The 25,466-nt window shown below is 56.5% G+C and overlaps 1 protein-coding gene across 1 annotated transcript; it reads right to left on the minus strand.

Moving 5' to 3' along the window:
• Positions 1–1,363: 1,363 nt before the first annotated feature.
• MYL10 (myosin light chain 10) lies at positions 1,364–12,943 on the minus strand. The gene is made up of 7 exons (XM_086375247.1): positions 12,906–12,943; positions 9,716–9,808; positions 9,156–9,231; positions 8,284–8,388; positions 4,506–4,584; positions 1,903–1,951; positions 1,364–1,633 (listed from the first exon to the last, which is right to left on the minus strand). The coding sequence occupies exons 1-7, from the start codon at positions 12,906–12,908 to the stop codon at positions 1,535–1,537; spliced, it is 504 nt and encodes a 167-aa protein (XP_086231373.1). The 5' UTR covers positions 12,909–12,943; the 3' UTR covers positions 1,364–1,534.
• Between the last annotated feature and the right edge of the window lie 12,523 nt (positions 12,944–25,466).

The raw sequence follows: 25,466 nt of genomic DNA on the forward strand, positions 1-25,466 counted from the left end.
GCCATCCCCACCCGTGCTCCCTGACCTTGCCCCTTGGGTCCAGCTCCTGGGAGTCCCAGGCTAATAGGGGGTCACCTCTCTCCCCACCTCCCCCAGGGGAAAGGTGGGGGAGGGTCGAAGAAAAGGACCTCCTTGTTGAGACCCCGAATTCAGTCCCTGCCCCCATGTCCCGCTGCATGGGGTAGCAGGGTGGGGTAGAGCTTACGGGTGCAGGCTCATGCTCTCCGGGTCCCAGCTCCACCGTTGATCTTGTCACCTACCTCATTTTTGTTTTCCATTTTGGTTGTTGTTGTTGTTTAGTCACTCAGTTGTGTCTGACTTTTTTGCAACCCCACGGACTGTAGCCCACCAGGCTCCTCTGTCCGTGGGATTTCCCAGGCAAGAACACTGGGGTAGGTTGCCATTTCTTCCTCCAGGGGATCTTCCTGACCCAGGGATGGAACCCAGGTCTCCTGCATTGGCAGGTGGATTCTTTACCACTGAACCACCCAAGAAGCTGAGTTTTGGTTGTTATCGTTCCCTTATTGATGTGTAGGATATTTTTTTTCAAGTATATTCGGGATTTAAGATCTTTGTCAGTATCTATTCTGGGGGACATTTATTTATTTCTCTATTTACTTATTTGGTTGAACTGGGTCTTAGTTGCCGCACTCGGGATAGTTTAGTTACGGCATGTGAACTCTTAGTTGAGGCATGTGGGCTCCAGTTCTCTGACCAGGGGTGGAACCTGGGCCTCCTGCATTGGGAGTGAGGAGTCTTAGCCACTGGACTGCCAGGGAAGTCCTTACTGATGTCTCTTGTTGCCAGTATCTTCTCCAGCCTGGGCCTCGCCTTTACAGGCTGTCCACGGCGTCCTTTGCTGAACGGAAGTTTTCAGTTGGAGGTCCAAATTCTGCCGTTTTATTATATGGTGGGTGCTATGTGTTCCATGTTTAAAAAATCTTTACCCCGCCCTAAGCATCCCTGCAGTCCACCTCCTCCTCTCCGCCTTCTCTGCCTCTGTCTGGCTCCTAGCTGCCAGGTCTCTGCTGGCCCAGTCCCACCTCCTCCCCACTGTGTCCCCACCCCAATTCTTGTTCTCCTCACTGCACGATCTTCCCGCCCCGGGACAGGGCTGGCTCCTCTCCTTGTCCCCAGGACTGGTACCAGGGCTGGCACACACTAGGTGCTCAATAAAAGCTTCATAAATGAAGGCAGTGTCCCGTGCCCCAGCTGGGGATCATTAAAACTGTCAATTAGTTCTAAACATCAGCTCATCAGGAACATTTGAGCAAAGCCAGGAAGTAAAAAGTTTTGGAAAAACCAACAGCATAGGAATGTTTCGCTTTCTCCCCAACTGGAGCATTAATCACGAGAACTCAGACCTTGTTAGCATTATTTATTCTTGCTTTTGCCCCTGACCCACAAGCCAGGGAGTCTTCTCTTCGCACATGTTCGCCACAGGGGCTCCTCAAAGGCCACCCCTCCCGTCTCCCAGGATTTGCTGCCTCTGAATGTGGGGGGGGTTTGGGGGGGGAGAGTCCGTGGTCTCCATCTAGTCCTTCTCTTCACCATGCGTGATGACGTAACACAGGTTCCTGTAGTCCAGATTGCCACACACATCTGGCGGGAAAGCGGCAAACATCTGCTTGACCTGGGGAAGGGGCTGGGAGTCAGCCCGGACCAGGGCCGAGTGGGGGACAGAGCCAGGGGTCACCCAAGGGCACCAGGCAGAGTGTCGCTCCCCTATTAGCAGATGTGGGGGGGTGGGCACCAAGGCCAGGCCGGCAGCCTCCCCCACCCATCCTTGTTCCCTTCCAAGGAGTCGGGGGAAACCCTGTCAGCAGACCCCTGCAGACAGACCACTTCCCAGGAATGCTCGGTAGGCAGGGGCGGGCGGTGCCCTGAGAAGCTGGCGCTTACCTCCTCCTCACTGAACCGGTCTGCCTGCGTCATGAGCTTCTCTTTGATGCTGCTCAAGGGAGAGAAAAGGTCACCTTCAGGGGAAGGAGGGAAAGGGCTGCTCTGTGTGTGGACACACAGACCCTGAGGGGCAGCCCAGGAGGACACCAGCCGGGCGGTCCTGCAGCCCCCAGCTGGCCGTGTGGCCTCAGGCGACCACTTCAGCACCCAGCTTCCCCTGTAACCTGGGCTCTCCTCTTTGCATCAGGGGACGGCCCAGTGGAATACCCTGGGGGCCCCAGCATGGCTGTGGTGGCCACTCCGATGTTGCACTGTCCACTCTGCCGGTACAGACTGTGTGTGCGGTTGCTGCATCGTGTCTGACTCTTTGCGGCCCTATGGACCGCATAACCCACCAGTCTCCTGTCCATGGGATTCTCCAGGCAAGAATACTGGAGCGGGTTGGTTGCCATTTTCTCCTCCAGGGGATCTTCCCAGGTTACAGAGGACAGCCTCTTTGCCCTGGTTCTAGACACGCTGCTTCTTCAGCTTGTGATTTTTTCTGACATCTCTAAGGTGCTTTGGAGGGTGATGGTGCTTGCACTCAGCCAAGGGGCGGGAAGGTTACCCAGTTCGGTGTCTTCCTGGGCCTGCTCAAGTCTCCTTTGCTCCTCCCAGCCCTAGGAAGTGAGCACTTTTATGCCCCTTTTGCAGAAAGGTCAGCTGAGGTTCAGGAGGGGTACTGATTTGTAGTGGTGGGGCCCTGTCCTCTTGAGTGGTCAGGGAGAGCAGCTACCCACGGTAGGTCAGGCCTGCCCCGGGGGGCGGGGGAACTGCAGAAGTGGCCCGAGGTGGGATGTTTGAAGCTGCCGGGGAGGGCCTGGTGCCCCCAGGAGCTGTGCGTTGGGGGGCGTGGTGGGCGGGGCCGCAGTGCGCAGGGGCGGGGCCAGAGGGCTGACCTGGGCCGTGAGGATCCGCGTGCCCCGCGATGCCACAGCCTTGGCCCCCCTGAGGACCGACGCACATTTTCCATTATTTATGTTACTACAGGACAGTCACAGTTTCCAGCTCTGCACGCCGGGGATTTTTCACAGACTCTGTCTCAACCAGAGCCTTCTCTGTGGCCCGCCTGGCGGGCAGCCATGTCTTTCAGGACCCATAGCCTGGGGATGGCGGCTTCGGGTCCAAAAACGGGGTCCCCCAAGGGTTCCTCCCAGCCCTGACTTTGCTCTGGTGGGAGTGAAGGTGGGTGACAGGAGAGGGGTGGGTGGAGGGCACTCCAGGGGGTACCCCCAGTGCCTCCCGAGGTCTTCAAGATGGGGGTGGGAACCTGGACTCAGGGCTGGGTAAATGGGAGGGCTGCAGCCTGGAGAAGCCCTCAGGAATACCTCCCCCACCCCTGAGGAGAGTGTGACTCAAAACTTAGGGGGGCGGGGGGACTGTAAGAATGTCTGGGGGACAAGGCATTGTCCCCCGCTTCCTCCCTGCCCCCCTGCCCTCTCCCGCCCCACCTCCATCACATGCTGAGGCTAATAGAAAGCAAAATTAGCCACTAGCCGTCGCCTGAAGCAATCTGGTAATTGGTCAGGAAGCCTGTGACTGAGGAAGAAATCTTGCCTGCCCAGGGCCACCCACAGGCCCACGGAGGCTGTGGAGGCCTGAAGGGACGGCTGAGAGGTCGGCTCAGTGTGTCAGCCCCGGGCAGGCTGCCTCTACCCGGCCTGCCTTGCCCCCAAGTCTTGGCTCTCTGCCCCATGCTCCCCCCGGGCTGAGGCTCCCGGGCATAGCAAGCATCAGTGCTCCCACGTTCAAGGATGCCAGCCCAGGTATGGCCGGCATGATGGCCTCCTCACTCTCTCTGCAGCCCCAGAGGAGCTGGGTCCTTCCTGTGGCTCTCCCTCCATCCCCGCCCCCACTCGAGCCAACATCTGGCCCATTCCTCTCCCAACACCCCGGATCCCATCGATGCTGGCCTCTTGTATTTCATTCACCCAGCTGCTCTCCTCCCTCCATCCCTGTCAATCAAGACCTTTGCGGCAGCTGCAGACCTCTTTTCTCCTCCTCCAGGCTGGCCTCTATGTTGCTCCTGCCTGACTCCTTCTTAGGCTCTCCCATGCCCCCCAGGCCCCTGCCGCCCAGGGTCCAGGGCTGCCCTACATGGGCCCTGCCTACCTCTCTGTGCTCAGTCTCCCCTACCACCCACCCAGCCCCCACCACACGCAGCCCTCTCCTCCCAAACAGGCCGAGGCCTGGCTCTTCTCTCGCTGCATTCCTGCATCTAGAATGTTCTCTGCTCCAGCCATGGCGATCCTCAGTCATCCTTCAGGGACCACCCACCTCTGCCCCCACCACTTCCTCCTTCACCACTGGGAAGCCCTCCCCTGGGGACCCCACATTCCTGGCACACTTCCCCACAAACAGAGACCCCGAAGCCCAGGAAGTGGAAGGGAGATCGAAGGATGGCTGAACTGGGCATGAACTAGGTCCTGGCTCCTGGCCAGAACCTACCTGAGTTCTGGGCAGGAGAGGAGACTGGGCCACCATCCCCATGTCCCTACCCCAGTCCATCTGTCCCCTGAGCCTCCGTGAAGAGAACAACCAAAGCAGAAGGTGGAGGGACTTACAAATCAGCCTTGACGAAACCTTTCCCTTCAGTGTCGAACACCTTGAAGGCATGGAGGATGGTCTCCTCGGGGTCTGTACCTAGAAGCAGCAACACAGGATAAAGGGGACAGACAGCTGTTGGCACTGGGTCCCAGGGCCCCTGTAGAGGCCACGGGTTCAGGGAGCCTCTTCCCCAGCTTCTGGTCCACGGTGAGGCCAGAGAGAAGGGAGTTTTCTGAGAACCAAGGAATAGGAACAGTAGCCAAGGATGCTGCGTTGAGACCCAATCAGCCTGCACTGTATCTGGAGTCCCCAGCTAGGCGTTGGTTGTCGTGTTCAGTCGCTCAGTCATGTCTGACTCTTTACAACCCCATGGACTGCAGCATGCCTCCCTGTCCTTCACTATCTCCCGGAGTTTGCCCAAGTTCACTTCTAGGCATTTACTACCTGCTTAACCCTCCTGACCACTGGCCCCATTTTACAGATGAAGAAACTGAGGCTCAGGGAGGTTAAGTGACTTGTCCAAGTTCTCATAACTGATGCCCTGTGATTAGACTGTGGGTAAAGGAGAAAGAGCTCTTACTTGGGGGCTGTAGGCTCTGGCAGCGACATTGGAGGAGTCTGCGAGGTTGTTTAGGCCAGAGGAGGGGCAGGTGGGCCAACAGAGTGGGTGGGGTGGAGGTGGGGGGCTGGAAGAGGCATAGCACAACCAGAGCAGTTCTGGTTTTCTCACGTTTATAGCGTGGGCTTTGGGGAAAGATGTCATTAGAAGACCTGGTTCTGCTAACAATGGGATTGAATACCCAGCCCTGCTGGTGGTACAGATGGGAAAACTGAGGCCCAGAGGGAGGAAGCGTCTCACCCAAGGTCTCGGGGACTGTGTGAATGGCAGCGGGTGGCCTGGTAACCCTTACCTGGCGCTCTTTCCCCTCCGTCACACTGCCCTCCCCGCTCACTGTGGACCAAGGGCTGTCCCCTTCCTTCTTAAGGCTCAGCTGTGTCAATGCTGAAATGGAGACCGAGGTGGGGTTTGCTGCACGTCTCCCAGGACTGGTTAAGATAACGTGTCCTTAATGGTAAAGTGAAGTCGCTTAGTCATGTCTGACTCTTTGCGACCCCATGGACTATAGCCTACCAGGCTTCTCCATCCATAGGGTTTTCCAGGCAAGAGTACCGGAGCGGGTTGCCATTTGATGGTAAAGGGCTTGCCAAACATTACTCTGTCGTGGCCGCAAACGTATCCGAGTACTCTGTGCCAAGTCCATCCTGCAGCTCCCCCATGCAACCCTGTGGAACCCCGGCACACCACATGTGGTAGATACTGATGTCTCCTGTTTGTCAAAGAGGACCCTGAGGCTCAGAGAGGTTCTGTTGCTGGCCTGAGGTCTCCAGCTGTAAGGGGAGGAAGGTTTGAAGACAACTGTTTGAACCTCCAAAGTCCCCCTGTTTGTTCTGCCCCTTTGTGTTCCTGATTCTCAGACTGGGTCAGGTCATCCGTGTCTCCCCCATCAGACTGGGTCAGGTCATCCGTGTCTCCCCCATCAGACTGGGTCAGGGCTGTCTGTGTCTCCTCTTTAGGATCGTCCAGGACAGGACAATGTCTGAGTCTCTCAACATTTCTGAGACTGGCCCTGAGTGACTGGGCTGGGCTTAGTGCTGCCCTGGTGGCCTGGGAGCTCCTGGTGGCAGAGGTGTGGGCCTCTCCTAGGCAGGGTGACAGAAAGCCAGTGTGCCCAGGCCAGAAGCTCAGCCTAGGGTCCGTCAGAGCCTGGCCTTGCAGGAGGAGGGGCTGGCCAAGGGATTGTGGTGAGGGGCCTGCTGTGTGGTCTCGATCTCCCTGGGTCTCTGGAGGGGCCTCTCTGCTGGGGCAGGCTGGCTCTAGCCCACCTTCCTGAGGGCCAGCTGACTGAACTCATTGCCCTGGGCTCAGGCCCCATGGCTGGATGTTTACCACCTGCCAGTCCTCTCCTCCCTCCTCTCAGAGAGGGCCTCCCCTCTGCCGACTGCAGACCTCATCCAGTGGGTGGCAGAGAGGCCGCCTCCCCTGGTCACTTCATGGCAAAGTGTCCTCATCCCGATTAGAGGGACGAGGCGGTGCCTGCCCAGCCCCCCAGCCCCTGTCCCTACAGCAGGCTCGGCCAAGCTTGCATGACAGGCTCAGCTGGAGCCCCAGCCGCGGCGCCCCTGTGAAAATGAGAAAAAGGTGCAGTCTGGGGTCAGAGCTCTTAGCTCAGTCACAGACCAACATGCGTTCCGGGACTCACTTTGAAGTCACTGGCTGGAGTCACGCACGTCTTTCCCTGGGACTGAGCCCCCAGCCCTGCCCCCTGGACTTCTGCACCCCTGGAGGAGGCGGCTGTGGTCCCAGGAATAACCCCTCACAGCTGGCCAGAGCGGGGCCCGGTGGCACTTCTCTGCCGACTGGACAGCACCTAGTGGCCGTGGGTTCAGCGGTGGCCCCCAGGTCCTCATGCCAAGAACCTGGAAATGTCACTTGGTAAAAGGGCTTTGCAGATGTAAAGAAAGGGTCTCGAGATGGAGTGACCATCCTGGTTCATCTAGATGGTCTGTAAAACCAGTGACAAGTGTCCTTACGAGAGTGAGACAGACAGAAACAGACAGAAGAGGAGGGGCGGTGTGACCCCCTGAGGCAGAGATGAGAGCAAAGTGGCCACCGGAAGCCAGAAAAGAACAGGAAGGTGTTCTCTCCTGGAGCTGCTCAATGGAGCCCGACCTGTCAGATTTCAGACTTCCAGATTCCAGAACTGAGGGAACACGTGGCTGGTTTTTTGAGCCGCCAAGTTTGTGGTCATTTGTTTCAGCGGCCTCGGGAAACTAACACAAACCCCGTCTTACAGACAGGGAACCACGGTGCAAAGCAGAGTTAAACCTTGCCTAAGGCCACCCTCAGGGCCAGTGGGGGGCCAGCTCTTCTTTTTTTCTATAATTAAAAAACATTTTTACAATTTTTTGGCCATGCCACAGAGTGTGTGGGATCCTAGCGCCCCAACCAAGGATCAAACCTGCGCCCCTTGGAAGGGCAGAGTCCTAACCACTGGACCACCAGGGAAGTCCGAGGAAGCCAGGGCTTAAGCCCAGATGGAGCTGAGGCCCAGGGAGGGTGTCAGGCACAGACAGCCTGAGCGTGGGATGATGATAAGACCCACCCCTCAGGGCAGCCCCAGCCCCGGCTGGCCCTTCCTTCTCACCACAGAATCCCAGCCCAGGCCTGATGCCACATCTCAGGGGAGCACAGTGGTTAGAGCTGGAGATGGATCAGGGCTCCATTTCTGCCACTTCGATGCTGGGACACCTGGGCAGGTGTGTGGCCCATCTGAGCCTCGGCCTCCTCCCCTATGAATGAATCCTTCCCCAGAGAAGAAGCACAGCCTGCTCTGGGGTGGGCCACGGCAGCTTCCGGGACCCCCAGCCCACTTGCCCTCAGTACCACCGCCTCCTGTCGGCCGCAGGTGGTAAGAAGACGCAAGATGAACCCAGGGCCAGGAAGTTGAGACCAGGGCGGGAGCACTGTCCTGCAAAGGGCTTTCTTGCAAACTGTCCCCCTGGGCCCCTCACAGCCCCACACATCGAGTCATGACAATTACCCCGCTCTATGCTGTAGAGGTGGAAACTGAGGCAGAATCTGGTGTGTGCCCCCGGGGGTTGGTGTCCGGGGCTATACCATGTCCCCAGCTGGGGTGTGCGTCGGTGCAGGGCACGTGGGCACACGGGACCCCACCTACCCATGCCCACTCGCCCATCCCCTCCTCAGCACCCCCTCTCCAGGGCCTCACTCACCCTTCAGCTTCTCCCCAAACATGGTCAGGAAGACGGTGAAGTTGATGGGCCCAGGGGCCTCCTTCACCATGGCCTCCAGCTCCTCGTTCTTTACATTGATGCGGCCTGGGGGAGGGTAGGGGTGGAGACACCCACACAAACAGTGAGGGTCAGAGGGGACCCTGCCTGCAGGCAGCCCAGAAGCCCAGAGCTCAGGATCCCAGCGTCTTGCAGAATCTCCCAGCCCTACTGTCTCTCCCATCCCTCCACTCAGCCCTAAGGCCCTGCCCGCCTTTTGGTAGGGGGAGGGTCTCAGGATGGGGGCACATTTAGCTATGGGCTGCCTCCAGCCTCACCATCCCCCTGCTACCACCTCAGTCTCCCTGGAAATGAGAGCAAGTTGGTGGTTATCCCCATTTTACAGATGAGGCAACTGAGGCCCAAAGAAGCTGCGGCACATTGGAGTGGAAGACCTGGGTCCCAGGGGCTCACGTGCTGCAGGAGGGAATCCACTGGCTGCCTAGAGGCGAAGACTCTGGGATTCCCTGAGTCCCACCTCTGAAGGTCTCCAGCCTCTTCCTCATCCCCAATGCTCCCCCAACCCCACTGCCCTGCTGACTCCTCCCCCAGCCTCCCACTCCAGGCCTCTGCAAGGGCCACTCCTGTCCCTGAAATACCCACCTCCGTCCCCTGACCAGTCCTCTTCTAACACTGGGGAGTCCTCCCTTGACCTTCCAGGCAGAGCCCACCCCTCCTGGGAGCCCCCAGAGTACACCAGCCCCTCGGACCCCCTGCGCCAACCACCCTGACCTGCCCTCAGCTGCCCATTGTTTCTGAAAGGCCTGGACTCAGCTCCGCCCCAAGCCCCAGGTCTCTGGCTGCCGGTCACCCACCCAGGGCAGCAAAGGTGTCCCTCAGGTCCTCCTTGTCGATGAAGCCGTCCCGGTTCTGGTCCATGATGGTGAAGGCCTGGCAGAGACACGGGCACTGAGCAGCCACCCACCCTCCCACCCCAACCCCTCCCCAGAGGTCCCTGCGCCCTGCGAGGGGCGGTCCTCCTGCCCCTTGTTATCTCAGCAACCTCAGTGCAGGCCCTGGCCATCCCGTCATGAGAGCGATGGCTAACAGGAGCTGGGCTCCTACTGTGCACCAGCACCCCCTGGGGCTTCATGCCCATCCCTCATTTCATGCTCCCCGCAACCCCACTTTACAGAGAGTGAAACTGAGGCGCAGAGAGAGGAAAGGCTTGCTGGAGGTCACACAGCAAAGACTCAGGAATAGAGGGGGTGGGGCTGCCTGAGGGCAGCTCATCACATCTGGGGGGGCTAAGCTGCAGCCTGGCAGCCTCTAAGAATGACGTCACCACCCCCCAGGGACTGAGGGCTGACCCCACATCTAAAGGCTTTCCGTGCATCCCAGTAACCTCCCAAAGCCCCAGGGGCAGCTGACCGACCTCTTTAAACTCCTGGATCTGGGACTGATCAAACATGGAGAAGACGTTGGAGCTGGCTCCTCCTTCTGCTTTTTTCCGGGCTCTTCTGGGTGCCTGTGAGGTTCCAGGAGAGGCTTTGCAGAAACCCCTTTGTTGGGAGGTACCCCGTTTGTGGCACCCAACCCTCAGGCCTCATCTCCTGAAAACAATGCCTCCTGCCCCTGCCAGGACTCTGGCAGAGACACCAGGCTCCTGAAGTCTTACAGGGAAGCAGGGTGTTTCCCAGCCCCCAGCAAGAAGCCTGCAGAGCGCCCACCCTGCAAGGTCATCCTGCCGCTTCTCACCCTGCCCCCCGCCCCCGACTCCAGCAGGCAAGTGGTCAGCGTCCAGCATGTAGAGCAGAGAGGGGTGTCCTTTCTAGCACCAGCCCCCACGTGGGGGGCCCTCCTTTCCTGCCACCCTCCCCAGTGTTCAGGGTAACACCCAGGTCCCTCGGTCCCGCGAGGTCTGTCCCTTGCCCCCTTCCCAGAGCATCCTCCCCGACCTGGGTCCCCCACACCTGCTCTGTGTGCCCCGCTCTCTTCATTTGCTCCTGCCCTTCCCACTACCTGGGGCACCTTCCCTGGCTTCCATCAGCAAGTAGCTTCATCCTTCAGGCCCAACTCCTCCACCACTGCCTCCAAGAAGCCTTCCCTGATCAACCTTGACCCAAGACGGACTAAGAGCTCCTGCCGCCCCCACCACCCCTCCCCACCAATCTTGGGCTTCCACACCCCGTAGCCCAGAGCACGCCGTCCTGCCACACCTCCCTGGGTCTGTCCCATCGAAAGTGGTGGGCTGCCTTCCCTCACCCAGGGTCTGGCTCCGATTGGGGGCCAGTTTGGAAACTACAGCCCCAGAGCTCAGGGCCTATCTTAGGGCAGCGGGTAGAGCAGGTGACCATCCTTGTGGAGGGTCTCTGGCCAGACTTCCTGTCTCCACAACTTTCTCTCCGATGTCATGGTGCCAGAGAGTCCACTCTTGGGCCTTTGCTCTCTGTCCCTGAAGCCCTCCGTGGCACCTTTCCTTCAGCAGCCATCACTAGGGCCCCCGTGTGCAAAGGAGCCCCAGACTCGGCTCATGATGTGGGAAAGGACAGCCGGGACTTCACAGAAAGGGGGGAGGCGGAATGGGAGCCCTCACAGAACCCCCACGCCCACTCCCTCCTGGCCTGTACCACCCTCTGTGCCCAGCCCTGCTACCCCACCCCAGAGCGCGGGCTGCGCTGGTACTCCCCTCAGGGCCTGTGTGGTCCCCCCTCCCTCCCCTAGCTCATTCCTGTCCCCCCACCCTACGTCCCCACCCCCACACTCACCCCCATCTCCCTGGGTCCCTGGGCTCACTTGAGGAGCCGCAGCGCCTGGCTGACTTATAATTAGCTTTTACTCAGTCCTTTGTCTCCACTAATCCTTTGAAAGGGGGCTGTCAGGGCAGCCAGGACGTTCTGATGCTGTAAAACCCCTGTAATATTTATAAATCCCTTCAGACATCATAAAGAAAAGAACCTCCCTGCAGAATTCATCTCACATAATTACAGATACATTTCCTTCTGATTAATAAAAGCGATCACTTCCGTCTGGGGGGCATATTCTGCCCTCACTCTCCTCAGACCTCCCCCATCGGCCAGGGCGTGCCCTGCCCCTGTCTATCCCCAGCCTTTCGTGTCATCTGGGGAAACATCACCCTATTGTGTGCCAGACCCTGTTCTAGAACCGCTGAAGGAAGGAAGAGGTTGTTTTTCTGCTACTGCACAGGCAAAACTGAGACCCAGGGCCCTGACCGGCTTTCTGATCTCCTAGCTGGGACCCCTCTTCCAGCCCAGCTGTCTTAGAAATTCCCTTTTATAATGTGTTTCCGAAGGAAATATCTCAGAGCAGAAGGTGGGTCACCCAGACCTGAGTTCTAATCGCTGCTTTGCTGTTCACAGCCTCTGTGATGTTAAGAAAATCAGTTTTCTGCCCTGAGTCTCCTTTCTAAAATGGATATCACGCCTCCCTCAGAGCATCTGGGCAGTTTCCCTGGTAGCTCAGCTGGTAAAGAATCAGCCTGCCATGCAGGAGACCCTCGTTTGATTCCTGAGCTGGGAAATTCCCTTGGAAAAGGGATTGGCTACCCACACCAATATTCTTGGGCTTCCCTGGTGGCTCAGATGGTGAAGAATCCACTGGCAATGCCGGAGATCTGGGTTCGACCCCTGGGTTGGGAAGATCCCCTGGAGAAGGGAACAGCTACCCACTGCATTATTATGGCCTGGAGAATTCCATGGACAGAGGAGTCTGGCAGGCTACAGTCCATGGGGTCACAAAGAGTCAGACATGACTGAAAGATTTTCACTTTCAGAGCATCTGGACATTTATCAGGTACCCGCTGACCCAGGTGCCCAGTCGCACGACCCGGAACTGAGTCAGACCTGGTTCTTGTGCCCAAGGGGGTCACAGTCCAGCTAGGAGACAGACAATTGGTAGAGAGTGATGGAGGGAGGGGAGATGCTGAGATTTCAGAGAAGCCTCTGTACCGCTGCGTGGTACCTCCCAGAGGGGGTGACTTTCAGACTGAGGCTTGGCCGAGTTAGCGTTTTCAGGTCAAGAAGGACTGATGAGAGCGTGTGAAATGGAGGCATGAAAGGACAGCCCCAGTGAAGGCCCACAGGGAGCCCCAAGGGACTGGAGCCCAGGGACAAGGGGAGGGTGGCAGGGCAGGCCCCACATGGCCTGAAGGACCCCGCAGCAAGGCAGCAGCCCCCACGCCAGGCTCCATAGGACCCCGGCTGTCCTAGAATAGCGACCCCAACCCCCACTAAGAAGCATGTTCTCTCGGGTGGGATCAGAGCTCCTCTTCTGTCCTGAAACCTCCGAACCTGGCCCACCCTGGCCCCCTCCATCCTCCTCTTCCTTGCCTCCCCGCCTTTCACCTTGGCAGCAGGCCCCACCGAGTCCAGGAAAGCAGAGACCCAAGTCAGGACCCCCATGGGTGGACTGGCTGGGAGCAAGGATCACATCAAGGGAGAAGAAAAGGTCAGGACCGGACACAACATCAAGGTCAAGGATGTCAGTGAGAGGGACAAGGTCAAGGTCAGGGTGAGTTCAGGCAATGAGGTGAAGGTCAGAATCACAAATGAAGTCAAGGTCACAGGATGAGGTCAGGGTCAGCAGGCAGGGCAGCGCCAGCCTACCATGATCTGGAGGGCTCCCTCGAGTGCCGGCAGGGCTGGGGGAGCTCGGCGACGGCTCTTTAAATAGTGTTCCAGGGCCGGACAACAGTTTGGAAGGTGACAAAGGACACAGTGGGGGCAGCCCTGCCAGGCACCTGTCTGGGGCCATTCCGAGTGGGTGGGGTTGTGGGTTCCGGAGACCGTTCAAGCCACAAGGATCTTTGCCAGTGGGGGGCCAACCGGATCTCTGCAGCCAAGGGCCCAAGGCCCAGGAAGGGGCTCCTGGCCGTGGACACACAGTAAGTTGAGGCCTGGAACCAGCTGGGAAGACTTGGCCCTGGACCACACAAGTTCGGGAGAGCTCCCAAGGCAGGGCCACCCACACCAACTGGGGAAACCCCGGGCCGGGCCACAGCCCGACCCCTCGAGCCGTGTGACCCTGGGTGGGACACCACCCTCCAGAAGGCTCGGTCCTCTCATATGAGAAGTGGGGAGAACGTGACGCCCCACCCCGGTCAGCCCACGGAGGGGGTTTCTGCATCAGCGTGGCCCCCAAGGGCCCCTCAACCGATAGGACCACGGCCACCGTTACCAGGGAGCTGAGAAAGGAAAGAGACAAACGAGAAGAATGGAGGCGACTCTGGAGAGGGACAACGGAGAAATCACGCCCCATCCATCCGGCCACACGCACACACTGGGATGGGGCCCGTCCCCACCAAGCCTGGTCCAGCCCAAGAATTCTCCAGTTTGTGTGCCAAGCCGAGCCTGCACCTGCCCGTGGCAGGCCCCCCATGTGTCCAGTGCTGCCCCGGCTGCCCGGTCCGTCCTGCCAAGTCGGCCCCCGCCCAGGACCGCCACGTCTGATGGGCTGCCAGGCCCGGCAGTGCTGGGCTCAGGCCGTGAGCCCACCCACCCTCAGGCACAGGACAGCTTAAGTGTCCCCGGAGCTGGCCGTAGGCCGCCAGGCCCCGGTACGGCTGATCCCCCATCCTGGGGGAGGGACTGTGATGACAGTGAAAACAAATAGCTAACACTTGTAAAACACCGACAATCAAGCTGTGTTCAAAAGCCTGTATCTTCACCCTGCCTCCTTTACCCCACTTTACAGGTGAGGAAACTGGGGCACACAGGGGTTAAATCACTCATCCCAGGCTGATCTCAGTGCTCCCCTCCCTGAGCCACCTGGACTGGCTGACTCTGACCAGACTCCTGACCTCTCCATCACCTCTGATGGAATTTTCTGCTCTGAGCTGAGGCCAGACCCTGCCATACTGCCATACTGGTCCCCTGGTTGGACAGGGACCAACCACACGGGCCACAGGTGTTCAGCAGGTCAGGGTGAAAGGAAACCGGCTCTGGACGCAGAAGGTGGGATTCCAAGTCCCTGCCCTACCTCGACCCACTGAGAGATGAGCGGTGTGAGCATGGCAGGTGCCCATCCCTCTCTGGGCCTGAGCAGAGGGGCAGGTGACCACTGTCTGTGCCAGCCCTAGGGGAGCAGCCCTTCCTGACCCATCCCTGAGCCTTGCCCTGGAGCCTCCTGGCTCGGGACTTGCTGAGTGCGGAGAGATGATGCCATCCAGGGCTACCACCCCTGCTTCCTGCTGGCTGGAGGTGTCTTTATGGATGTCCTTGGGCTCCTGCCTCTGGGGGTCACTGCCCAGGACCATGCAGGGGCTCCTGAGGGCGCAGGACAGCTCCTGAGCACACGGAGAGCTGCCCAGCCTGCCGGGAGTGGGGACATGCAAGAGGGGATCATGATGAAACCCAGAGTGAGTGACGGCAGAGCTTACAAGTGCTTAGCAAACGAGTCCCCACGGTTTCCCCCACTGGGCTCCTTCTCCTTCATATTAAGAAAGCAGGAAGAGCTGATCAGAAATCTGGTGGAGACCATGGAAACCCTCGGGACAGATGGTCAGGAAACACTAGTCCCCGGGGTAGGGGAGTAGCGGGAGAAGTGGGGAGCATGCAGCGGTCCTGAGTAAGAGGAGCTCTGAGTTCTGCCCGAGCTGTGGACCCTCATCAGCAAAACACAGACCCTCAGTTTTTCCCATCTGAGAAATGGTGCCAGCAACCTGGCCGCCTGGAAGCAGCCATCAGGCAATCCAGTGTTATGGGAAGGAGGTGGGCTCTGGAGTCACTGGCAGAGTGCTTGCCGCCCACCCCCCCATCCCCCGCCATGGATGGAATTGTTGATGAAACTCACCATCTCAGTCCCCCTTCAGTCTGATGGGGCCATGGCCAGTCTGTGGCCACTGCTGGGTCACGTTGTTCAGCTCAGCTGACCACAAGGAGATGGCCAGTTGCTGGGGTCAGAGAGACCCTTGAGGGGCTTGTGCTCCTAGCCTGGCACCTTCCGGGGTCAATGAACCTTGGAACTGGAATTCCAGCTTGGCCCTGGGGAGTCAGAGGACTTAGCTGCTTGTGAAGAGCAACCCACTTTCCAGAGATCAACCGTGAGGTCTCCAGGGTGACCAAGCCAGGAGGGGAAATTGAAAGAGACCAATTGCCTTAAAACACAGCCACCCCCCTGCAGGGTGACAGCTGTCACCAAGACCACATGAGAGCAAGCTGGAGCAGGTAACTTTACCAGTCACCCTCACCCCTAACTTCTCGCCACTAACTCCCCATGATCAACAGGCTGTCCCCTGCCCTCCCAGGCCCACAGCCCTGGGACACCACCCCCCCCTCCAACTGCTCCAGGCCACCGCCTTGACTTCCGATGTTTTCCAAATGCTTCCTTCATTCTCCTTCCTCTAAGCCTTTGCCCAAGTCACACCTCCCCTCCCCCACTGGAATCACTGTCTCCAACCTCCACTCTGCAGAGCAAGGACCACCTGCCTCACCACGACTGCCCACCTGGCCTATCGGAGCATGAGGGGGATCCATCAGCCCTCTGAGTCCAGCCCTGCTAGATGCCGAACATCTTTTAAAACTTTCCCATCAAGTGGCTGTTCCTTGCATACCACCTGTGATGGGGAACTCATCTTCCGCCCCCAGGCAAAGGCAACTCAAATTGACACTCGTTGACTGTCTACTGTAGCCCTCCACTGCATGTTCTGGAGGAGTAAGAACTTGTCCTTGACAATCCCTGCACTTGTAGTAACCCAATCAGACAGTGTACGCTTGAGTTTGTTCATTCATGCATCAATTATTTAGTGGCTGCTGGGCACAGCGCTGAACAAAACAGGCGTGGCTCCCAGAGTGGGGACACAGACAAAAAGTGCACCACTGGGACTTCCCAGGGGGGCCAGTATGTGGGGATTCTGCGCTTCCACTTCAAGGAGCACCGGTTTGATCCCTGGTCTGTAGCCCACCAGGCTCCTCTGTCCACGGAATTCTCCAGGCAAGAATACTGGAGCCCTTCTCCAGGGGATCTTCCCCACCCAGGGACTGAATCCAGGTCTCCTGCCCTGCAGGCAGATTCTTTACCATCTGAGCCACCAGGGAAGCTCTAAGATCCAGCATACGGGATTTTAGTTGTCAGTTTGAGTTTGTCAATTTGAGTTGCCCTTGCTTGGTGGGGGGATGAGTTCCCTATCACAGGTGGTATGCAAGTAACAGCCACTTGATGGGGAAGTTACAAAAGACGCTCAGCATCTAGTAGGGCTGGACTCAGGGGGCTGATGGATCCCCTTGTGCTATGATAGGCCAGGTGGGTAGAAGCCTCTTGGTGGGGCAGTCATGGTGAGGGAGAGGCAGGTGGTTCTCACTCTGCAGAGTGCAGGCTGGAGACAAGGCCAAAAAAAAAAAAAGTGGCACCACCCATGCATTCAGAGGGGACATTTTGGGCTGGAACCCAATGAATTGGGCCATGAAGGATGAGGAGGGCACAGTGGCAGAGGGCATTGCTCTGGGAGGAGGGCAGATAAAGGTGTGGATGTCTCAGGGCACCCACAGAGCAGCTCAGATATGAAGGTGCTGAGTAGGAGGGGCCAGAGTCCGGTGGGAGAGGGGAGGAGAAGGGGCAGGGCTGCTCAGTGGTGACATCCCAGCCATTAAGAGGTGACCTCGAGGGCCCAAGCAGGACTCGGCAGAGTCCCCAGACCTGGCTTGGGGCTCACTCTTCTCTTGGTTTAGGGAGACTCTTGGCTGACTTAGCAGAGGAGTCCTGCCCCTTCTCCTCCAACAGCCTTCAAACCCTCGGTATTTTTATAGCAGGATGCTGTGGTCACAGGCCCCTTGAATGGGGTGCCTCTCCCATGCTTCTGCAGACCGAGCACGCTCGCCTGCCTTCTCTGCCGCAGCTATAAAACAGGCAGGAGGCATCCCGGGAGACATTCTTCTTTTCCTTTGAAGGCTTCCTAGTCTTTTCTAAGTAGCTCCAAATGAGAGGAAGGCTCCAGACAGGGGCGGGTCTGGGGAGGAGGGGATAGCAGGGAGTTTGGGAAAAGTCAGGCCTCCCCTAATTGTCCTCAAGATCTTAGTCTCCAGTCTGGTAATTAGAGAACTGATGGAGGCGCAAGGCAATTTCCTTTGGGGTAAGAAGGGGCAAGGGGGCTTCCATGGTGGCTCAGTGGTCAAGAATCCACCTGCCAATGCAGGAGACAGGGGTTTGATCCCTGGGTTGGGAAGATCCTCTGGAGAAAGAAATGGCAACCCACTTCAGTATTCTTGCCTGGGAAGTCCCATGGACAGAGGAGCCTGGCAGGCTATGGTCTATGGGATCACAAAGAATTGGACACAACTTAGCGACTAAATAAAAAGCCGCAAAGGGTAAATTGGCCGTAAGTCTGGGTTCTGCTTGAAATATGAACTGCAGGTCGGTGGCCTGAGTCTGGCCCCTGGTCACTTGGTGGGGGCGTTGGGATGCCTCAGGCGTTTGCACGGGGACTACTGTGCCTGCAGCAGGGGTTGGCTGTCCCTCGGCCAAAGCCGGATTTGCTGGTCTGGATCCTAAGTGGGGAGTGTAGTCCTCAGGAAGCATGCACCTCCCTGGTGTTAGGGCCCCGCCTCCCAGAGATAATTAGGGGAGCCTCCTGGGAGTAGAGGACTGCCCCCTTTGCCCAATCTCTGATCTCACGACTGGGAAAGGGATGGAGAGGTGCGGGATTGTGAAGAGCAGGTATAGGAACCCAGACATCCTGACTCTTGGCTTGATCACCCCACCTCTGGGGCCCCCAAGGAAGATCCTTCTCACACGCTCACATCGCTGAGTGGCAACAGAGGCGGACGTGGCAGTTTAGTGACCAGGTCACAGCCAGGAGGCTCCAGGCACCTGGGGGTGGAAGGGAGAGCCTCTCGCCGCAGTACCACCGTTGAGAGTGAGGGTGACTGACCTTCCCAGCTGCAGCAGCAACAAAGCAGGTCAAACCTAGCTCTGACTTGTACTGCGGAGTCGCAGGGACGCATAAGACCACAGGAGCAACCCAGGGATTGTAGCTCAGTCAGTTCAATTCAGACACGTGGGTGTACAAGTGCAACTATTCTTTGTTGCTGGTATTCAGTTGCTAAGTTGTGTCTGACTCTGCAACCCCACTAGCACGCCAGGCTTCCTTGTCCTCCACCACCACGTGGAGTTTGCTCAAACTCATGTCCCTTGAGTCAGTGATGCCATCCAACCACCTCATCCTCTGTCATCCCCTTTTCCTCTTGCCCTCAGTCTTTTCCAGTGTCCAGTTTTTTTTTTTTCCCAGTGAGTCAGCTCTTCACATCAGGTGGCCAAAGTAATTGGAGCTTCAGCTTCAGCATCAGTCCTTCCAATGAATATTCAGAACAGATTTCCTTTAGATTGACTGATTGGATCTCCTTGCAGTCCAAGGGACTCTCAAGAGTCTTCTCCACAGTTCAAAAGCATCCATTCTTCTGTGCTCAGCCTTCTTTATGGTCCAACTCTCACATCTGTACATGACTACTGGAAAAACCATCGCTTTGACTATACAGAACTTTGTCCTCTTGAGCGCATTAACAGAGGTCTAGGTCCTCAAGCCAGGGAGATGACAGTGCTACCTTCTGCTGATCTACACAAACAATAGTTGACTTAGGTTTGGTCCTAGTACTGCACTTTGTGGGGAGGGATTTTTGGAGAAGAGCCACCTGAATTGTAGCTGAGGGGCTGGAAACTCTTAGCTGGAAAGGAACAGTGTTAGCTGGTGGGTTGCATGATTGTGGCAATTTATCAGCTTGGCCATGCATGGCCTGTACCCTCTCAACGGTGATCATGCCTCAGTTCTCCAGCCTCTATCTTTTTTCCCCCTGGTATTTGCAGTCAGTCTCATAGGCCTTCTCCAGGTTCAGTGCCTTGGAAAGAACTTTCCATTATCCCATTTTAATTCCACCGTTTGAATTATTAGCTAGTGCTATGTAAAGAATCACTCCGATCACAGTGGTGTGTTCACAGTTCTATGGGTCAGACATTCAGAAGAGGCATAGTAACAAGGAAGGCTTGTCTCTATAATGTCTAGGAATAAGTTTGGGGGTGGCTGGATAGCTAGCACTGGAAACATCTGAAGGTTTAACCACGCATGGGTTTGGAGTCTGGGCAGGGAAAGGGTGAGGGGGACGAGTGGTGAATGGTGGGGATCAGCCCCCGGTTCACAAACCACAGGCCTCATCCCATCAGACAGCTGAGAAAACTGAGGCCTGGGGCAGAGAAGGGCTGGCTCGAGTGCTGCTGGAAGACTTTTTCCCCACCCCGGAAGGGATACCTTGGAGCCGAGCTGGGGAGGTCCAGATGGGTGTTCCCCTCTTCAAGATGTAGGCTTCTGTGGTGGCTCAGATGCTACAGAATCTGCCTGCAGTGCAGGAGACTCGTATTTGATCCCTGGGTGGGGAAGATCCCCTGGAGAAAGGAATGGCAACCCACTCCAGTATTCTTGCCTGGAGGATCCCACGGACAGTGAAGCCTGGCAGACTATAGTCCAAGGGGTCGCAAAGAGTCAGACACGACTGAGTGACTACCACACTTTAACACTCTTCAAGATGCAGGGCATCCTGGCAGCAGCTCGTGGCATAGGGGATGCTTGGACTTGGGGCCCTCCCAGGGGCCTGGAGGCTGCCAAACAGGCCAATTTGCTGTACTAATGTGTGCTTTCTGCTGCTTGGGGGCCTCCTCACACCCTCTCCTGTGAGCGGGCCAGAGGCAACAGAATGAGCTATAATTATGTCAGGCCACGCCCTGCTGCCCTGGCTCAGCAATTAGCCAAGTGGCCCCGCACCCAGTGGAGCACCCAGCAGCTTCCACCCCCGCCTGGCTCCGGACGGGGTGAATCAGAAGCTGGGACAGGGAGGGTGGGGTGGGCCACCCTCCTTTTTCGTGCTTCCTCCTGCTCCCTCCCCGCCCCAGGAAAAGAGCCTGAAAATGGGCCTTCCTTCTCCCGTGAAAGAGATCTCAGACAGTGCACCTCCCAACCCCACTGGTTGGAGCACCCCCAGTGGAGGAGACAGTGAAGAGCAAGGCCCTCCTTGGAAGGTGTCCCCTCCTCTCCCCGGCGCCCCGGCTTGTGGTTGACCTGCAGGGGGACCGGCAGTACAGCCACGATCTCCTCAGGGTCTGGGGGCTGTGGACAGACTAGAGCTTGCATTTGGGTTCGGGTCCTGCTGGACCTGACGTCTCTGTAAACTCTGGCACATCACTTACCAGCAGGGTTTCCCTGGTGGCTCAGACGTCTGGTAAAGAATCTGCCTGCAATTCAGTTTGATCCCTGGGTTGGGAAGATCCCCTGGGGAAGGAAATTAGCTACCCACTCCAGTATTCTTGCCTGGAAAATCCCATGGACAGAGGAGCCTGGTGGGCTATGATCCTTGGGGTCACAAAGAGTCGGACCTGACTCAGCGACTAATGCTGACTTCTATGTTTCTTTGCCTGTAACCTGAAATTTTTTGTACTTTTAAAAGTTTACTGAAGTATAGTTGATTTACAATGTTGTGTTAATTTCTGCTGTACAACAAAGTGACTCAGTTTTACCTATACATATTCTTTATCATATTCTTTTCCATTATGGTTTATCACGGGATATCGAATAGAGTTCCCTGTACTATACAGGAGGACCTTGCTGCTTATCCATCCTATACTTGAGAATTTGCATCTGCTAATGAAATTAGTTATGTTTGTGCTCAGTTGCTTCAGTCGTGTCCAACTCTTTGCAATCCTATGGACCATAGCCTGGATTCTCCAGGCAAGAATACTGGAGTGGGTTGCTATGCCCACCTCCAGAGGGTATCTTCCTGACCCAGGAATCGAACTTAATTAATTAATTAATTAATTAATCGTAAGTGTCTCTTACGTCTCCTCTCTCGGCAGGTAGGTTCTTTACCACTAGCGCCACCTGGAAAGTTGTTATGAGGATTAAAGTATTGCAGCTGGAACATTATCGGCGCTTATCAATGGGGGCTCTCTGGTCAACAGCAGAAGACACGGCTCTTGGTGACAAGATCCCCCAGTTTCAAGGCTGCGTGGTCTAATCGTCCTCTGGCTCAGCATACATGCCAGCTGTTGTGTCACCGTACCTGCAGATGGTGACTTGCAGGGGAACGTTGGCTGTGTCTGCATCACCCCAACACTAGCTTGTACCCCAGCCCGAAGCAGGGGACCCAGACCTCACTGGGCATTTTATTCTTGACAGCTGTGGACTGGGCTTTGCGTTGATTCCTTCTTCAGATGCTGGCTTGACCACAGGCCAGGCTTGCATCCTCCACTCTTCTGGACTCAGAGTAGCTTTGAACTCACACCAGTTGCATGGTAACTGTTCTTAGAGACGGTCTGGAAAGATCAAGGAAGCATCAGCATCTTAGATGAAATGGAGCGCAGAGATACTGGAAGGATGGTGGGTGGGAAATGGTGGGGGTGTGTGTGTGTGTAGAGATGAAAGCTCACCTCCTTTAGTAGGAAGTCCTTAGATAATCTTGACCCTGACAGGCCAACTGGTAGCGACACAAGCTTGTTCTTTAGTGCCACGGAGGGAACTCCGGAAGAATCATCCAGAATTGAGAGCTGTGGCCTCTGAGGCGGGGGAGCAAAGGGGCAGGACGAGGGGTAGGTCTGGGCAACGAGTAACTACACGGCTCTCACCACAGCTTCTAACTCAGGGGCCTACCTCCACTTGACAAATTAAAATTGAAAGGAAGAAATATGTACTGTTGAGTCGGCCTCGGTCTCCCCAGTCTCGGGGGCCCGGGGGACCCTCAGGGGAATGGGGTGGGGAGCAGGGCTGCCTTGGGCTTGCTGCAGCCCACGCAGGGCTGGGCACAACGAGGTCCTCGGGGAAGCCACCCGGGGTCACCCTCTGGCTGTCACTCAACCCTGGGGCGCAGCAGGGCAGCAGACGCCTGGCGCTGACCCCGGGGTGCTCACGCTCTGGGGAGCCTGCGAGGCGCCCGAGTGACCCAGGGGCACTGTTTGAAGTCCCGGTACCTTCTAAGGATTCAGTTTAACGAGCTAGGTGCTGCAGGCACCTGGATGAAAGATGCTATCTGAAGACATGAGATAATTACCAATTAAAACCATTTTCTTAGAAACAGGAAGGTCCCATTTGCCAAGAGTAAATAGTGGGGGCGGGCCCAGCCTGGGAAAGTCATTTTGGGTGGGCTCCGAAGCCAGTGTGAGTCAGAGTGCGGGGTCAAGGGAGGCCAGAGTTCCCTCCCCTGAACCCTGAGGGTGAGAAGTCAGCGGAGATATAGTGGCAGAACCCCCACTCCCACTCTGGGGCGGCCCCAGGACTCTCCACCCTGCCTGGCAGGAATGGAGGAATTACTAGCCCTGCCCAGATGGTGGGGCACCTCCACTAAACACAGGGGCATCCTGACCTCCTCTGCAGGATGTAACCTCAATGACAGCACCAGCACGGGGCAGAGGACCCTCAAGCTGCCTTTCTTTTCTTCTTTTATTTTTTTGGCCATGCCACATGGTTTGTGATCTTAGTTTCCCGACCAGGGATCGAACCCACACCCCACTACAGTGGATGTGCAGAGTCTTAACCACTGGACCACTGGAGAAGTCCCTGGAGCTTCTTTCCACTAATTCACAAGCCTCTGATGAAGGCCTCCTGTGTGATGCTGGCTTCCTGGGAGGAGACAAGCACACCAGCCATCCTAGGTCATACATCTTTGCAGCCATGCCTCACTGGTGCTTATCACAGACCAGACTACTCTGCCGAGTGCTTTAGGGGCTGGTTCTTTTCACCTGCAACCTGACCCTAGAAAGTGTTCTGTTAGGATCCCCATTTACAGAGGAGGCCAAGTGACTTCCTGAGGTCCCTCGGCTAGTGAGTGAGAAGCTCCAGGCTCTGAGCTGTAACCACTGCAGCACTGTCCCGTCTCCTGGGCATCTGCCCTGCTGGCAGGTGGGAAGTTGGTAAGCAGACTGGCAGCCATCTCCTGATGGGCAGCCTCGCCCTGCAGACTCCCAGCCCACCTTCTTTCCTGGAAGCCCCTCAAAGCCGATCTGGGAGTCTGGCACTCCCGCCACACACCCACACTTGACTGCTTCCCCATCACTGACACCCATCCATTCACACTTCCAAGCCAGCGAGCTGGGACCAGTTCTGACTCCGCCTGCCCCCCACTCTCCACATTCTGTCAGCATACAGAGAGCAGAGGCTTCACGTCTCTGATGGGCCAAGTGGAACCGGGGGGCCAGGACCCAGCAGCCCAGAGCAGATCCACAAACAGACTCGGCTCCTTTTCCCACGCACCCTGGTTCCCTGTTTCCCATTGGCCGATGGATAATTCCTGCTCCCCTGCCCATGGGGAAAGTTCTTTGTAAATTATAAGGCCCCTAATAATGGAAGCAATTCTTACAACACTCAGGTCAAATGTACACGTACAACTATTTCCCAAAATCGCATGCTGCTTGGAGATGATGGTATTCAGCATTTCACAAAGTGACCTGACACCTACTCTGTGCTGAGTGGATCTCAGATCTTAGCTGCCCCAACGTATCTCCAATAACCCATCCTCACAGATGAGGGGCTTGACCGTCAAGGAGTATAAGTTCTGCCAGAGGGGAGGGACTGCTACATTGAAGAGCAGCTCTTTCCACGATGCCTCCTGGATTAGTTTCCTGTTGCTACATAAACACATAACTGGAGAGTTAGTGACTTAAGACAGCACACACATTTGTTATCTGACAATTTCCCTGAGACAGGAGTCTGGGCACAGCTGGCTGAGTCACCTGCTCAGCATCCTACAGTCAAGCCATCAGCCTGGCCGTGTTCTCATCTGGAGGCTCGGCTGGGGAAGAATCTGCTCCCATGCTTATTCTTGTTGTTGCAGAATTTGTTCCATTTCTTGGGATCTGTATGATTGAGGACTTTGTCTGAGTCTTTAACTAAGGCTCCATGCCATTTCCTGCTACCTGGACTTCTGCAACATAACTACTTGAGGAGCCCGGTAACAGGATCCTCTCTCCAGTCTGCTCAGAGGGAGTCCTCCATAATGTAACATGATCATGGGAGTGACATCTCAACACGTTTGCCATATTTTTTGCTGTTCTCGTGAAAAGTTAAGTACAGGGACTTCCTTGGTAGTCCAGTGGTTAAGAACCCGCCTTGCAATGCAGGAGATGTGGGTTCAATCCCTGGTCGGGGAACTAAGATCCCACATGTCACAGAGCAACTAAGCCTGTGCTACTGAGCCTGCATGGTCTGGAGTACGTACGCACAAATGGAGAGCCCAAGCTCTCTGCAACTAAGACCCAACACAGTCAAAATAAATAAATAAATAAAACAAAATAATTTTTTTAAAAAAAGGAAGTTACAGGTTCACCCACACACAAGGGGAAGGGATTATACAAAAGGGTGGACAACAGGAGGAGGAAATCACTGGGAGTCTTTGCCTGATGTGCCCCAGGAAGGATGAGGGACACTCCCCAGCCCAGTGGGGTTGTCACCGGTCAGGCCTCCAGAAGGTTGTGCTCACATGCACACACACACACGTGCATATGTACACACACCCACACACACCCCAAGCATTCTCCTACTGGGAGCTTCCCATCAAAGGCTCCATAAAAAGTTCTCACTTTCTTGGATTCCCATTTCAGGAAATCCTCACCAGATCCCCTGAGCGGGAGGCAGGGCAGGGGTTACTGTCCCTTCATGAGCAGGAGAAACCAAGGCTCCCAGTGGGTCTGTGACCATGCTGTCCTCAGGCCTCTTGCCTCCACTCAGCTCCTCCACCTGGTGCACAGCCCTCACCCTGGTGCCGAGGCTGTCACCTCTCCTGTCCCGCAGCATCAGCACGGCCTCAAGCCAGCGCACTCCCTAAGCCTCGGAGGAGTCGGGGCATCACTTACCGGCAAGCGTGTTTCTGCAGCCTCGTTTACAGTTGTTGAACTATTTTTGTCAAATTAATTAAATACATGCTAAATCTTCTCCAATTTGTTGTACAATAAATTAAAGATGCTAAGATTGTGAAATGCACAACAAAACCTGTTTATTCTGATAAAAGCCCGCATGACAGCCCCGAGTCAAGCTTCAGATGGTCCGGAATCTGCTTCTGCCACTGGCTTTATCAGAACGGGGCTTCCGGCCACCAAGCACCTCGGTGGCTGGGGTCCCAGTGAGCCCACGTGGCTACCTGAAATGGGAACTTGAGGCTCAGAGAGCAGGAACACATCCTGCGTGACCAGAGAAGATGCTGCATGGA

Source organism: Bos grunniens, chromosome 25 (assembly GCF_055505025.1).
Source record: "Bos grunniens cultivar Pamir isolate PY7600 chromosome 25, Bosgru_T2T1.0, whole genome shotgun sequence".
In the NCBI taxonomy this organism is placed as follows: Eukaryota; Metazoa; Chordata; class Mammalia; order Artiodactyla; family Bovidae; genus Bos; species Bos grunniens.